This window comes from Chiloscyllium plagiosum, chromosome 23, assembly GCF_004010195.1.
Source record: "Chiloscyllium plagiosum isolate BGI_BamShark_2017 chromosome 23, ASM401019v2, whole genome shotgun sequence".
NCBI lineage: Eukaryota > Metazoa > Chordata > Chondrichthyes > Orectolobiformes > Hemiscylliidae > Chiloscyllium > Chiloscyllium plagiosum.
Genome location: NC_057732.1, coordinates 55141126 through 55153976, shown reverse-complemented (window position 1 = coordinate 55153976; position 12851 = coordinate 55141126). Strand labels below are relative to the sequence as shown.

General features: G+C 44.4%; 1 protein-coding gene across 7 annotated transcripts in view; it reads right to left on the bottom strand.

The window, feature by feature from the left end:
• sema3d (sema domain, immunoglobulin domain (Ig), short basic domain, secreted, (semaphorin) 3D) overlaps positions 1-12851 on the bottom strand; it is a 354002-nt gene that overhangs the window by 34429 nt on the left and 306722 nt on the right. For all 7 annotated transcript variants that reach the window (XM_043714212.1, XM_043714213.1, XM_043714209.1 and 4 more), the window contains one exon: positions 9233-9369. In XM_043714212.1, coding sequence (XP_043570147.1) covers positions 9233-9369 — 137 coding nt within the window. The remainder of the gene's footprint in view (positions 1-9232; positions 9370-12851) is intronic.

Here is a 12851-nt window from a genome sequence, read left to right as displayed (position 1 = left end):
TAAAGAACTTTTCACGCATATCTCCCTTAAATTGTTCCCCTCTCTCTTTGAACTCGCGATCCCGAGTAATTGATTCCCCCACTCTGGAAATAGCTTCTTGCTATCCACCCTGTCTATACCTCTGATGATTTTGTAGACCTCAATCAGGATCTCCCTCAACCACCGTCTTTCTAATGAAAATAATCCAAATCTACTCAACCTCTCTTAATAGCTAGCACCTTCCATACCTGGCAACATGATGGTGAACCTCCTCTGCACCCTCTCCAAAGCATCCACATCCTTTTGGTAATGTGGCGACCAGAACTGTACAGTTATTCCAAATGTAGCCGAACCAAGTCTTATACAACTGTAACATGACCTGCCAACTCTTGTACTCAGTATCTCGCCCAATGAAGGAAAACATGCTGTGTGCCTTCTTGACCACTCTACTGACCTGCGTTGCCACCTTCAGGGAACATTGGACCTGAACACCCAGGTCTCTCTGTACATCAATTTTCCCCAGGGCTTTTCCATTTACTGTATAGTTTGCTCTTGAATTGGATCTTCCAAAATACATCACCTCATATTTGCTTGGACTGATCTCCACCTACCGTTTCTCTGCTCAACTCTCCTATCTATCTATATTCTGCTGTATTCTCTGACAGTCTCCTTCACGATCGGCTCCTCCACCAATCTTAGTGTCATCTGCAAGCTTGCTAATCAGACCACCTACACCTTCCTCCAAATCATTTATGTATATCACAAACAACAGTGGTCCCAGCATCGATCCCTGTGGGACACCACTGGTCACAGGTCTCCATTTTGGGAAACTCCCTTCCACTACCACTCCCTGTCTCCTGCTGTCCAGCGAGTTCTCTATCCATCTAGCCAGAACACCCTGGACCCCATGCAACTTCACTTTCGCTATCAGCCTACCATAGGAAACCTTATCAAATGCCTTACTGAAGTTTATGTATATGACATTGACAGCACTTCCATCATCAATTAACTTTGTCACTTGGTGTACCACAAGGATCTGTTTTGGGGGCACTGCTGTTTGTTATTTTTATAAATGAGCTGGATGAGGGTGTAGAAGGATGAGTTAGTAAATTTGTGGCTGACACTAAACTCAATGGAGTTGTGGACAGTGCGGAAGGATGTCGGAAGTTACAGAGGGACATGGAAAAGCTGCAGAGCTGGGCTGAGAGGTGGCAAATGGAATTTAATGCGTAAAAGTGTGAGGTGATTAACTTTGGAAGGAGTAACAGGAATACAGAGTACTGGGGTAATGGTAAGATTCCTGGTAGTGTAGATGAGCAGAGAGATCTCGGTGTCCATGCACATAGATCCCTGAAAGTTGCCATCCAGGTTCATAAGGTTGTTAAGAAGGCATACGGTGTTGTAGCTTTTAATAGGAGAGAGATTGAGTTTCAGAGCCATGAGGTCATGCTGCAGCTGTACAAAACTCTGGTGTGGTCACAATTGGCGTATTGCACATAGTTCTAGTCACCGCATTATTGGAAGGATGTGGAAGCTTTGGAAAGGGTTCAGAGGAGATTTACTAGGATGTTGCCTGGTATGGAGGGAAGGTCTTATGAGGAAAGGCTGAGGGCCTTGAGGCTGTTTTCATTAGAGAGAAGAAGGTTGAGAGGTGACTTAATTAGATATACAAGATAATCAGAGGATTAGAAAGGTTGGACAGTGAGACTCTTTTTCCTTGGACGGTGATGGCCAGCACATGGGGACATAGCTTTAAATTGAGGAATGATTGATATAGGACAGATATGAGAGGTAGGTTCTTTATTCAGAGAGTATTAAGGGCATGGAACGCCCTGCTTGCAACAGTAGTAGACTTGCCAACTTTAAGGGCATTTAAATGGTCATTGGAAAAACATATGAATAATAATGGTATTGTGTACGTTAGATGGGCTTTAGATTGGTTTCACAGGTCAGTGCAACATCGAGTGCTGAAGGGCCTGTAGTGCGCTATTATGTTCTATGTTCCTCAAAGAGTTCTACTAAGTTGGTAAGACATGACCTTCCCTGCACAAAACCATGTTGCCTATCACTGATAAGTCTATTTTCTTCCAAATGTAAGTAGATCTTATCCCTCAGTATCTTCTACAGCAGCTTCCCTACCACTGATGTCAGGCTCTCCAGTCTATAATTACCTGGATGATCCCTGCTACCCTTCTTAAACAAGGGGACAACATTAGCAATTCTCCAGCCCTCCAGTACCTCACCCGTGTTGAAGGATGCTGCAAAGATATCTGTTAAGGCCCCAGCTTTTTCCTCTCTCGCTTCCCTCAGTAACCTGGGATAGATCCCATCCAGACCTGGAGACGTGTCCACTTTAATGCCTTTTAGAATATCTAACATTTCCTCCCTCCTTATGCAACTTGCCCTGGAGTATTCAAACATCTATCCCTAACCTCAACATCCGTCAGTTCCCTCTCCTTGGTGAATACCGATGCAAAGTCCTCCTTAAGAATCTCACCCATTTTCTCTGACTCCACACATAACTGCCCTCCTTCATCCTTGAGTGGGCCAACCCTTTCTCTAGTTACCCTCTTGCTCCTTATTTACAAATAAAAGGCTTTGGGATTTTCCTTAACCCTGTTTGCTAAAGATGTTTCATGACCCTTTTTTGCCCTCTTTATTTCTCGTTTCAGATTGGCCCTACGTTCCCGTAATTCTTTGAAATAAAATGGATGTGCACAGATTACATAAATCTGCACACTATGTCTTTTTACATAGGAATACTATTGGGCAGTAGCTACTGCACAGGTCTGGCTGAACTTGCTGCCTTCATGCAGTATCACAATGATTTGTAGGTTGATTATTAGTGCTTAGTCACTTCATGAAGTCACAGTCTAAGGCATTAAGTCTTGGAGTGGTTCTGTAATTACAAAATGTGCTGAGTGAATGCGACCAGACAGAAAGGTTAACCACAGCCAACTTCCCATCTTCTGTGATTCCATGATACACAGCCTCAGCTGAATAAATGTGGGCATATGGCACTTGGGATTGGCTCCTGCTAATGCAGGTGGACTGGATAACAGAGGAGAAAGTGAGGTCTGCAGATGCTGGAGATCAAAGTTGAAACTTTATTGCTGGAACAGCGCAGCAGGTCAGGCAGCATCCAGGGAACAGGAGATTCGACGTTTCGGGCACAGGCCCTTCTTCAGGAAGGCTGGATAACAGAGTCAGGCTGAATGGCTTCCTTCTGCATTGAACTGAATCTGAAATTCTCAGATTTTGTGAATGTGGTTATTCAGCCTTACAATAATGATCATTGCTCAATGTTTAGTGAATATCAACTCAGTCAGTTACAGGTTAGAAAATAAGTCATGCTCCAGAGAAGACTAAACGGTGGTAAGTTAAGCAGAATACTGACGTGGGATTTTTGGAAACAGTATTACTGGTTTTGCTGTACAGAAATTTCTCTGAAATTATAGTTAATTTCTAACTTTGAATTCAGTGACACTGAAGAAACAGCGATATATTTCCAAGTCAGGATGGTGAGTGACTTGGAGGGGAACTTGCAGGGGGTGGTGTTCCCATGTATCTGCTGCCCTTGTCCTTCTATATGATAGAGATAGTGGCTTTGGAAGGTGCTGTCTAAAGCACTTTGGTGAATTTTTGCAGTGCACCTTGTAGATGATACATGTTATTGCAAGTCGGAATAACCACATTCACAGAATCTGAGAATTTCAGATTCATTTCAGTGCAGAAAGAGGCCATTCAGCTTGGCTCTGTTATCCAGTCCACTTCCATTAGCACAAGCCAATCCCAAGTGCCATATTCCCACATATATTCAGGTGAGGCTGCGTGTCATGGAATCACGGGAGATGGGAAATTGGCTGCGGTTAACATTTCTACAACATTTCTCCTGTTACTGAGAGTCAGTGAGGAGGGAGTGGATGCTTGTGCATGTCGTGCCAAGTTGCTTTGTGCTGGATGGTGTAAAACTTCTTGAGTGTGGTTGGAGCTGCACCCATCCAGGGCAAGTGGGGAGTACTCCATCACACTCCTGACTTGTGTCTTGTAAATGATGGACAGGTTTTGGGATGTCAGGAGGTGAGTTACTCACTGCAGTGAGTAACCTCTGGTCTGCTCTTGTAGCCACTGTGTTTATGTGGTAAATCAAGTTCAGTTTATGTTCAATGGTAACCCCCAGGATGTTAATAGTGGAGGATTCAGTGATATTAACAGCATTGAACATCAAAAGCTGATGATTAGATTCTCATTCGTTGAAGATGCTGCCTGCCTTGTCAAGAATCTTATAAGATTTTAAATGTCAACTCTATTTGTCTCCACAGGTAGAGGACCCATTGAGTTTGTGTGTCATTGCCTGGCACAATCATCACTTGCCACTTGTCGGCCTGAAGCTAGATACTGTGCAGAGTATGCTGCATTTGAACATGGACTGCTTCAGTGTCTGACGACTTGTGAATGATGCTGAGCATTGTGCTGTCATCAGTGAACATCCCCACTTCTGACCTTATGACAGAGGGAAGGTCATTGATGAAGCAACTGAAGATGGTTGGGCCTCAGACACTACCCTGAGGAACTTCTTCAGAGATGTCCCAGAGTTGAGGTGCCTGACCTCCCACAACCACAACCATCTTCCTGTGTTCCAGATATGATTCTAACCAGCAGAGAGTTTGCCCCCGATACCCATTGATTCCAGTTTTGCCAGGGCTCCTTGATGCCATACTCAGTCATAGAGTCATAGAGATGTACAGCATGGAAACAGACCCTTCGGTCCAACTCATCCATGCTGACCAGATATGGGTGGCACGGTGGCGCAGTGGTTAGCACTGCTGCCTCACAGCGCCAGAGACCCGGGTTCAACTCCCGCCTCAGGCGACTCTCTGTGTGGAGTTTGCACATTCTCCCCGTGTCTGCGTGGGTTTCCTCCGGGTGCTCCGGTTTCCTCCCACAATCCAAAAATGTGCAGGTTAGGTGAATTGGCCATGGGAAATTGCCCGTAGTGTTAGGTGAAGGGGTAAACGTAGGAGTATGGGTCTGGGTGGTATACGCTTCGGCGGGTCGGTGTGGACTTGTTGGGCCGAAGGGCCTGTTTCCACACTGTAAGTAATCTAATCTAAAAAAAGCTAGTCCCACCTGCCAGTACCCGGCCCATATCCCTCCACTCTCCAAACCCTTTCTATTCATATACCATCCAAATGCCTTTTAAATGTTGCAATTGTACCAGTCTCCACCACTTCCTCTGGCAGCTCATTCCATACATGTACTACCCTCTGTGTGAAAAAGTTGCCCTGTAGGTCTCTTTTATATCTTTCCCCAAACAATGCAGCTTTGATGTCAAGGACTGTCCCTCTCCCCTCCCCTCTGGAATTCAGCTCTTTTGTCCATGTTTGACCCAAGGCTGTAATGAGGTCAGGAGCTGAGTGACCCTGGCAGAACCCAAACTAGGCATCACTGAGCAGGTTATTGCTGAGTAGGTGCTCCCTGATAGCTCTGTTGATGACACCATCCATCACTTTATTGATGATGGAGAGTAGACTGAGGGGATGGTAACTGGCTGAGTTGGATTTGTCCTGCTTTATATGAACAGGACATACCTGGGCAATTTTTCACATTGTTGGGTCGATGCCAGTGTTGTAATTATACTGGAACTGCTTGACAAAAGTGCAGGGGATCACTGGAGTAGACTGAGATGGACCATCCACTGAGCACTTCTGGCTGAAGGTGGTTGCCAATGTTTCAGCCTTATCCTTTATACTGATGTGTTGGGCTCTTACATCATTGAAGATGGAGATATTTGTGGAGTCTGCTGTGCCAGTGAGTTGTTTAATTGTCCACCACCGTTCACGACTGGATGTAGCAGGACTGCAGAGCTTAGAACTGAACCTTGGATTGTGGAATTGCTTAATTCTATCACTTACTGCTTATGCTGTTTGACATGTGAGTCATCCTGTTTGGTAGCTTCACCAGGTAGACATCTCATTTTCAGGTATGCCTGGTGCTATTTCTGACATGCCCTCCTGCACTCTCCATTGAATCAGGGTTGATCCCTTGGCTTGATGGGAATGGCTAAGTGAGGAATATGCCGGGCATATAGTTGCAGTTTTTACTGGAGTTGATAACCCCAGCACCTCATGGATACCCAGTTTTGAGTTGATTGATCTGTTTGAAGTCTGTCCCACTTAGCACGGTGATGGTGCCACACAAGACGATGGAGGATATTCTCAATGTGAAGGTGGGACTTTGTCTCCACTGTGCGGTGTTCACTCTTACCAATGCTGTCATGGACAGATATATCTGCAGCCAGCAGATTGATAAGGACGAGGACAAATTTTGTTTTTCTCTCTTGTTGGCTCCTTTACCACCTGCCGCAGACCCAGTCTAGCAGCTATATCAAACTTAAGGAAGATGTCTATGATTGCACAAAGACGAATGGCAGATTAGGTGATTGGTCAGAATGTGAAGAGTGTCAGAAAATGTCTAAATGGTGAATGTGGAGTAAGACATTAGAATGTGAGAGGAAGCTAGCTAGCAATGTAAAAATGGATAGCTAGAGTTTCTACAGGTATTTAAAATGGAATAGAGCAAGTTAAAAATTGAGTGTTGATCTTGCAGAGAGTGAGAATGGACAGTTAATAGCAGATAATATGGAAATGACAAATAAAGTGAACAAATGCTTAGCTTTTGTTTTCATTTTGTCAATGCAGGTATGTGTAGTATATACAAGCCTCCTCACAGCCTACTCTGTCTCACACCTCTGTGTGCGCAGCCTTCCTAGCCAGCTTCCTCTAGACTGCTCTGTGTGGTCGTCAGTTCCCTAATCGCAGCACTCTCTGGGTGAATTTCAATCCCCATTCTGAACCATCAGTTACCATGATTTCTGGGCAGCACAAGCCTCGTTAAGATGAGTTGCTATTTCACAGATGACTCTCAATCTCCGAATGAGCCAATACAAATCAGTCAGATTGCATGGAGACATTTCAGGTAGCTGCAGCCCCCAGTTTAAATGATAAATCTGAAAGGTGGTAAATCACAGCCTGGGAAATGTGCCTGACAGGTAACACCAGCCATCTCAGTCCAGGATAAAAACTCAATGCTTATACAACATCAAAGCAGCTTTTAAATGAACACGACAAAAACACATTGAACATGTGCATAAAGATTCAGTGCAGACCATTCACAGCAGCTTTAACTTTGAAGTGCCAGATTGAAATACTTCTGTGTTTATAAACCAATCAGGTTTAATTGTGCATGTAAAAAACAGCACATAAAGTACTTCTGCATAGACTGATCACAACATTACCTTTGTCCTCCTAAAACCTCCCCGAGTTGGTGTTCATGTAAAATGTCAACATTGCAGTCAAGGCTGAAAATGTGTTGCTAGAAAAGCGCAGCAGGTCAGGCAGCATCCATGGAGCTGGAGAATCGACATTTCGGGCATGAGCCCTTCTTCAGGAATGAGGAATGTATACTACACATTGAAGTCAATCCAGGAGAGCACTGGGGTGGGTGAGAATGGGGCGATGCTACCCTGAATTCAATGGAAATGACTAATCACTATGGTTCCTCCTTCACCATGGAGACTGGACCTAACAATGGCTGGCTGCATTGCCTCAAGTTAAGCATGAAGATGGAGATTGACATCCACTCACAACCATAGGGCCCTGTGTACAATTTGAGGACAGTATCAGCAACAGTCTGGAACATACACACCCTGTCCAGCGTTGGCTCATGCTCCAGAGAAAGAGGATCCCACAGGCAGTTTTAAATCATTTTCTCAAGACTGGTTGAAGAAGCTGTTGCTCTGGAATCTGCAAATCTACCCTCAGCCAATATTCCTGCAGGCTCCTTAATCCTCAGGAGATTACTTCATTTCCGGTGCAGATTGCGAGAAGTTAGGCACGTGAGGAGGAGATTACAACATTCCTCCAGCAGCTCACTGGTCAATGCTGAGAAGACCTGGACCTGATAATGACTGAACCTCTGGCTCAGAGTATTGAGTGTCCAGGTGATTTACCTAACCAAATGGTCATCCTGAACCCTGCACCAGAAGCAAACACACTGATGTCTATCGGTTGCACCATACAGTGGGCCCCTGATTTATGAAAACCAACGTATGAAAACTCATACTTAAGACCATGATCCTACACAGTGGGTAATTTTAAAGACCCAACATAAAGAACATTTCTGTGCACTTACAAATAGCTCCTTGACATTGTCTTGCATTGTGTTCTGACCTGTGTACAAACTATCCTGTGAACAGAGTCCAGAACAAAACACATTCACAACTCAGGCACAGCACATACTGTTGCTGTTAATCGATCGTGTTTTATATGAGTCACTCTCTCGAGGTTTGGATACTGGATTTGAAATGTTAACTCTGTTTCTCTCACCATAGTACGAGTGTCTGCAACATTTTTTGTTTTTATTTCAAATTACCAACATTTGCAATATTTTATTTTTATTGCTGTTGACTATTACTTAATCCAGAATAGGCACATAAAGAAAGGCAGGCAGATATCCTGTATCCATTAGAGTCTACCAGGACATGAAATGCTGCTTTCCTGAAAGATGCAGAGCAAGATTTCAGCTTCAGAAACATTGAGAATGAAGTGGGATGGCAGGAAGCAGCTGAGCACCCTTTATACACCCCAATCAAAATTTCATTGGAGTAGGGAGAGTGACAGAACAACCATTACTGCCCGTTCCCCACAAAGTCAGAAATCTCAAGACACGAGGTTATAGTCCAACAAGTTTATTTGAAATCACAAGCTTTCAGAGTGTAGCCCCTACACTTCATCTGACAAGGGGGGTGTGCTCTGAAAGCTTGCGTTTATAAATAAACCTGTTGGACGATAATCTGGTGTCATGTGATTTCTGCTCTTGTCCAGCCCACTCCAACATCTGCATCTCCACATCATTCCCCACAACTTCAACAAATTTAAAATCATTCACTTATTGGTGAAATCAGAAAGAGAGAAATTGCTACACATTTCATCAAACTGCATCAATAGATTGGTTCAGTATTTGCTGTCGCTTGTTTCATCATTATACCTGACCCAGGGATTTTTCTGCTACATTATTCCTTTATTCAGGTCCCTCAGTGCAGTTGTTAGCTCTTGTCCCCTCAGAGCCCTGTTCACAAAATGCTGCAGGAGTAGCCTCTTCAAAACTCATGTACAGACAAAAGGTAAAATATCACACAGGACAGTTTTAATTCTGAAAACAAAAAAAAACACTCCACAGAAGGACACCTTACCTCCTCATGAAGTTCATCTCGGGAGTGCTGAACAAACCACTGGATAGACGCCTGTTGGGATTTGGGGATGCACTCCAGGAAAGTGGAGTTAAATTCAATGCCGAAAATCAACTTCTCTTCAGCTTCGTTGCTCATACCTGTCGATCATAAACCCTGACATCAGTATGAGGTTTGCAGTAGGGAATTAGTGTGTTAGAACAAATCCTATTCACCTGTTCATGTGTGTTATGAGCTCAGTCAGTATTTATTGTCCATTACTATTTTCCCATGAGGTTAAAACCACCCACCTTCTTGAACCATTACAGTCTGTGTAGTGTAGGAGCAGAGTACTGTTAGCAAGAGAGTTCCTGAATTTTGACCCAGTCTCTAAACTGACCCAGCCTCACGGGGGAGGCAATGGCTTAGATTATTATCACTAGACTGTTAATCTAGAGACCCACATAATGTTCTGGGAACGGGGTTTCAAATCCCACCATTGCAGATGGTCCAATTGGAATTCAACAAAAATCCAGAATTAAGAGTCTAATGATGACCACAAATCCATTGTCAATTGTTGGAAAAGCCTGATGATTTACTGATGTCCTTTAAGGAGGGAAACTGCCAGCCTTATCTAGTCTGATCTACACGTGACTCCAGACCCACAGCAATGTGGTTGACTCTTAACCACCCTCTGGGCAATTAGGGATGGGCAATAAATAGTCACCAATGACACTCTCATCCCGTAAATGAATTTTAAAAATTAGTCAAATCTATCAGGGCTGTTACTGTGACCAAGCCAAAGATTCCAAGCCTTTCCTTATGAGGGTTTGTTCTCATTGGAAAGAAGAAGGCTAAGGGAAGATTTGATAGAGACATACAAGATGATCAGAGGATTAGATAGGATAGATGGAGAAAGACTTTTTCCTAGGATGACGACATCAGCTTGTACGAGGGGGCATAACTACAAATTGAGGGGTGATAGATTTAAGACTGATGTCAGAGGCAGGTTCTTTACCCAGAGAGTGGTAAGGGCGTGGAATGCTCTACCTGCTAATGTAGTCAACTCAGCCACATTAGGGAGATTTAAACAATTCTTAGATAAGCACATGGATGATTTTGGGATAGTATAGGGTGACGAGCTGAGAAAAGTCTACAAGTCGGCGCAACATCGAGGGCCGAAGGGCCTGCTCTGCGCTGTATTGATCTATGTTCTATGATTAATGTAAACAGTTCACTCTCAGTTTGAGCTGATTTGGATGATTTCAGCCACTGTCAGTCAGTTCTTAACATTTTTGAGTAGAGAAAAGTAATATGCAATGAAAAGCTCTGTTTATTGAGGTGCTATCGGTATTAAAGTTTTCTCTGCATTAACTGAAAACAGAAAGAATAAACCAGGAAGAAATCAATCCGAAACTGGATATTGTTTTTAGGAAAATAAATGAAGAACTATGATAGCTTCCACAATGAGCAGGAAACAACATCTTGTATAATTTGTCTTTATGCAACAAACTGCACTGGTCTGTCAGTCTCACCTGATTTAAATGCTAATGATCCGCTTAAAAAACGATAGGCAATAAAGCATTGAGCCAAACAGATTTCCTCAGTACTTGGCTGGAGTTATATTTGACTGGTTAGCACCACATGTTAGTCTGGTGATTTTCGGACAATCATTAGTGGTTTGATCTCACTCAGCAACAATGTTTAATGACAAATCACAGACAAGAATTGGGAAATCTGTAGAGTCCCTGTTAGCTTATAGTCAGAATACTGGACACCAAGCGTCAAAGGTTCAACATGTCCCCTTCCCTTCTCACCTTCACCTTGTTTAGGATAAAACAAAAGTGCATTTGATACACAAACTGTCAAGTGTTTTCCAAGTGCCTTTCAGAGATCCAAGTTACTTGCTTTACCTCTTTGAGTGAGAAACACCAAAGATTGAAAGAACGGCAATGACAGTAACATTGCTGCAAATTCTTACCCGATAAGAAATGTGCAGTGATGGGATGTTGTGAATTTGTTTTGAAAGCTAATTTCAATGGACATGAAAAACGTAATGACAGGTTTTGCTTCTTTCACTGTATCCTTCTGAACCATTGATATCAATGGTGGCAGTGACCAGCACTCCTGTCACTGAGCCATAAGGCTCCGGGTTCATGTCCCACTCCAAGACTTGCCCAGGAAAGCCAAGCCTGACCCTCAAATGCAGTACTGAGGGAGTGCCGCACTGTCGGAGGGTCAGTGCTAAGGGAGTGTTGCACTGTCGGAGGGTCAGTGCTGAGGGAGTGTCGCACTGTCGGAGGGTCAGTGCTGAGGAAGTGCTGCACTGTTGAAGGGTGATTGCTGAGGGAGTGCTGCACTGTCAGAGGGTCAGTGCTGAGGAGTGTCGCACTGTCGAAGGGTGATTGCTGAGGGAGTGTCGCACTGTCAGATGGTCAGTGCTGAGGGAGTGTCGCACTGTTGGAGGGTCAGTGCTGAGGGAGTGTTGCACTGTCGGAGGGTCAGTACTGAGGGAGTGCTGCACTGTCAGACGGTCAGTGCTGAGGGAGTGCTGCACTGTCGGAGGGTGAGTGCTGAGGGAGTGCTACACTGTCGGAGGGTCAGTGCAGAGTGAGTGGGCACTGTTGGAGAGTCAGTACTGAGGGAGCGGCGTACTATCATAGGGTCAGTACTGAGGGAGTACCACATTGTCGGAGGGTCAGTGCTGAGTGAGTGCCTCACTGTCAGAGGGTCAGTGCTGAGGGAGCGCCGCAATGTCGGAGTATCAGTGCTGAGGGAGCGCCGCACTGTCAGAGGGTCAGTGCTGAGGGAGCACCGCACTGTCAGAGGGTCAGTGCTGAGGGAGTGCTGCACTGTCAGAGGGTGAGTGCTGAGGGAGTGCTACACTGTCGGAGGGTGAGTGCTGAGTGGGTGCTACACTGTTGAATGTGCTACTTTTCCAATGAAACATTAACCTGTTGCTCTATGTGCCAGCTTATATGAATATGTAACATCCCACTGTCCTATTTTAAAGAAAAACAGAAGAGCTTTTAGAAGAGTCTTGGCTGTGGTTTATCTCCCAACATCAGAATAAAGGTGGGTAATCTGGTTCCTATCACATTGTTGTTTATGGAGGCTGTGTTTGTGTGTGTGAAAATCAGCTGCCTGTGTATCTATATTGATGCAGTGACCCACCTCAAAAATACTTCATTGGCTGCAAAGCCTTTTCTGGAAAACTCTGGTGCTTATGCAAACCCTGATATAAATGTAAATACTTCTTCAGTTTCAAAAGCAGTCACCCCATTGCTGGTTTGTTGAAGCTCATTCTGGAGTTAAATGTTTGTGTTATTCATTCTCAGGATTTGGGCTTTGTTTACTGGTCCAATCCCTGATTGCCCCTTGAGAAAGTGGGGGTGAGCTGCCTTCCTGAAACCACTGCAGTCCATCTGCTGTGTGCTGACCCACAATGCCCTTTGGGTGGGAATTTCAGGATTTTGACCTTGCGACAGTGAAGAAACAGCGATATATTTCCAAGTCAGGACGGTGAGTAGCTTGGATGGGAACTTGCAGGGGGTGGTGTTGCCATGTGTCTGCTGCTTGTCCTTCAAGATGGTAGTGGTTGTGGGTTTGGAAGGTGTTATTGAAGGATCATTGGTAAATTTCT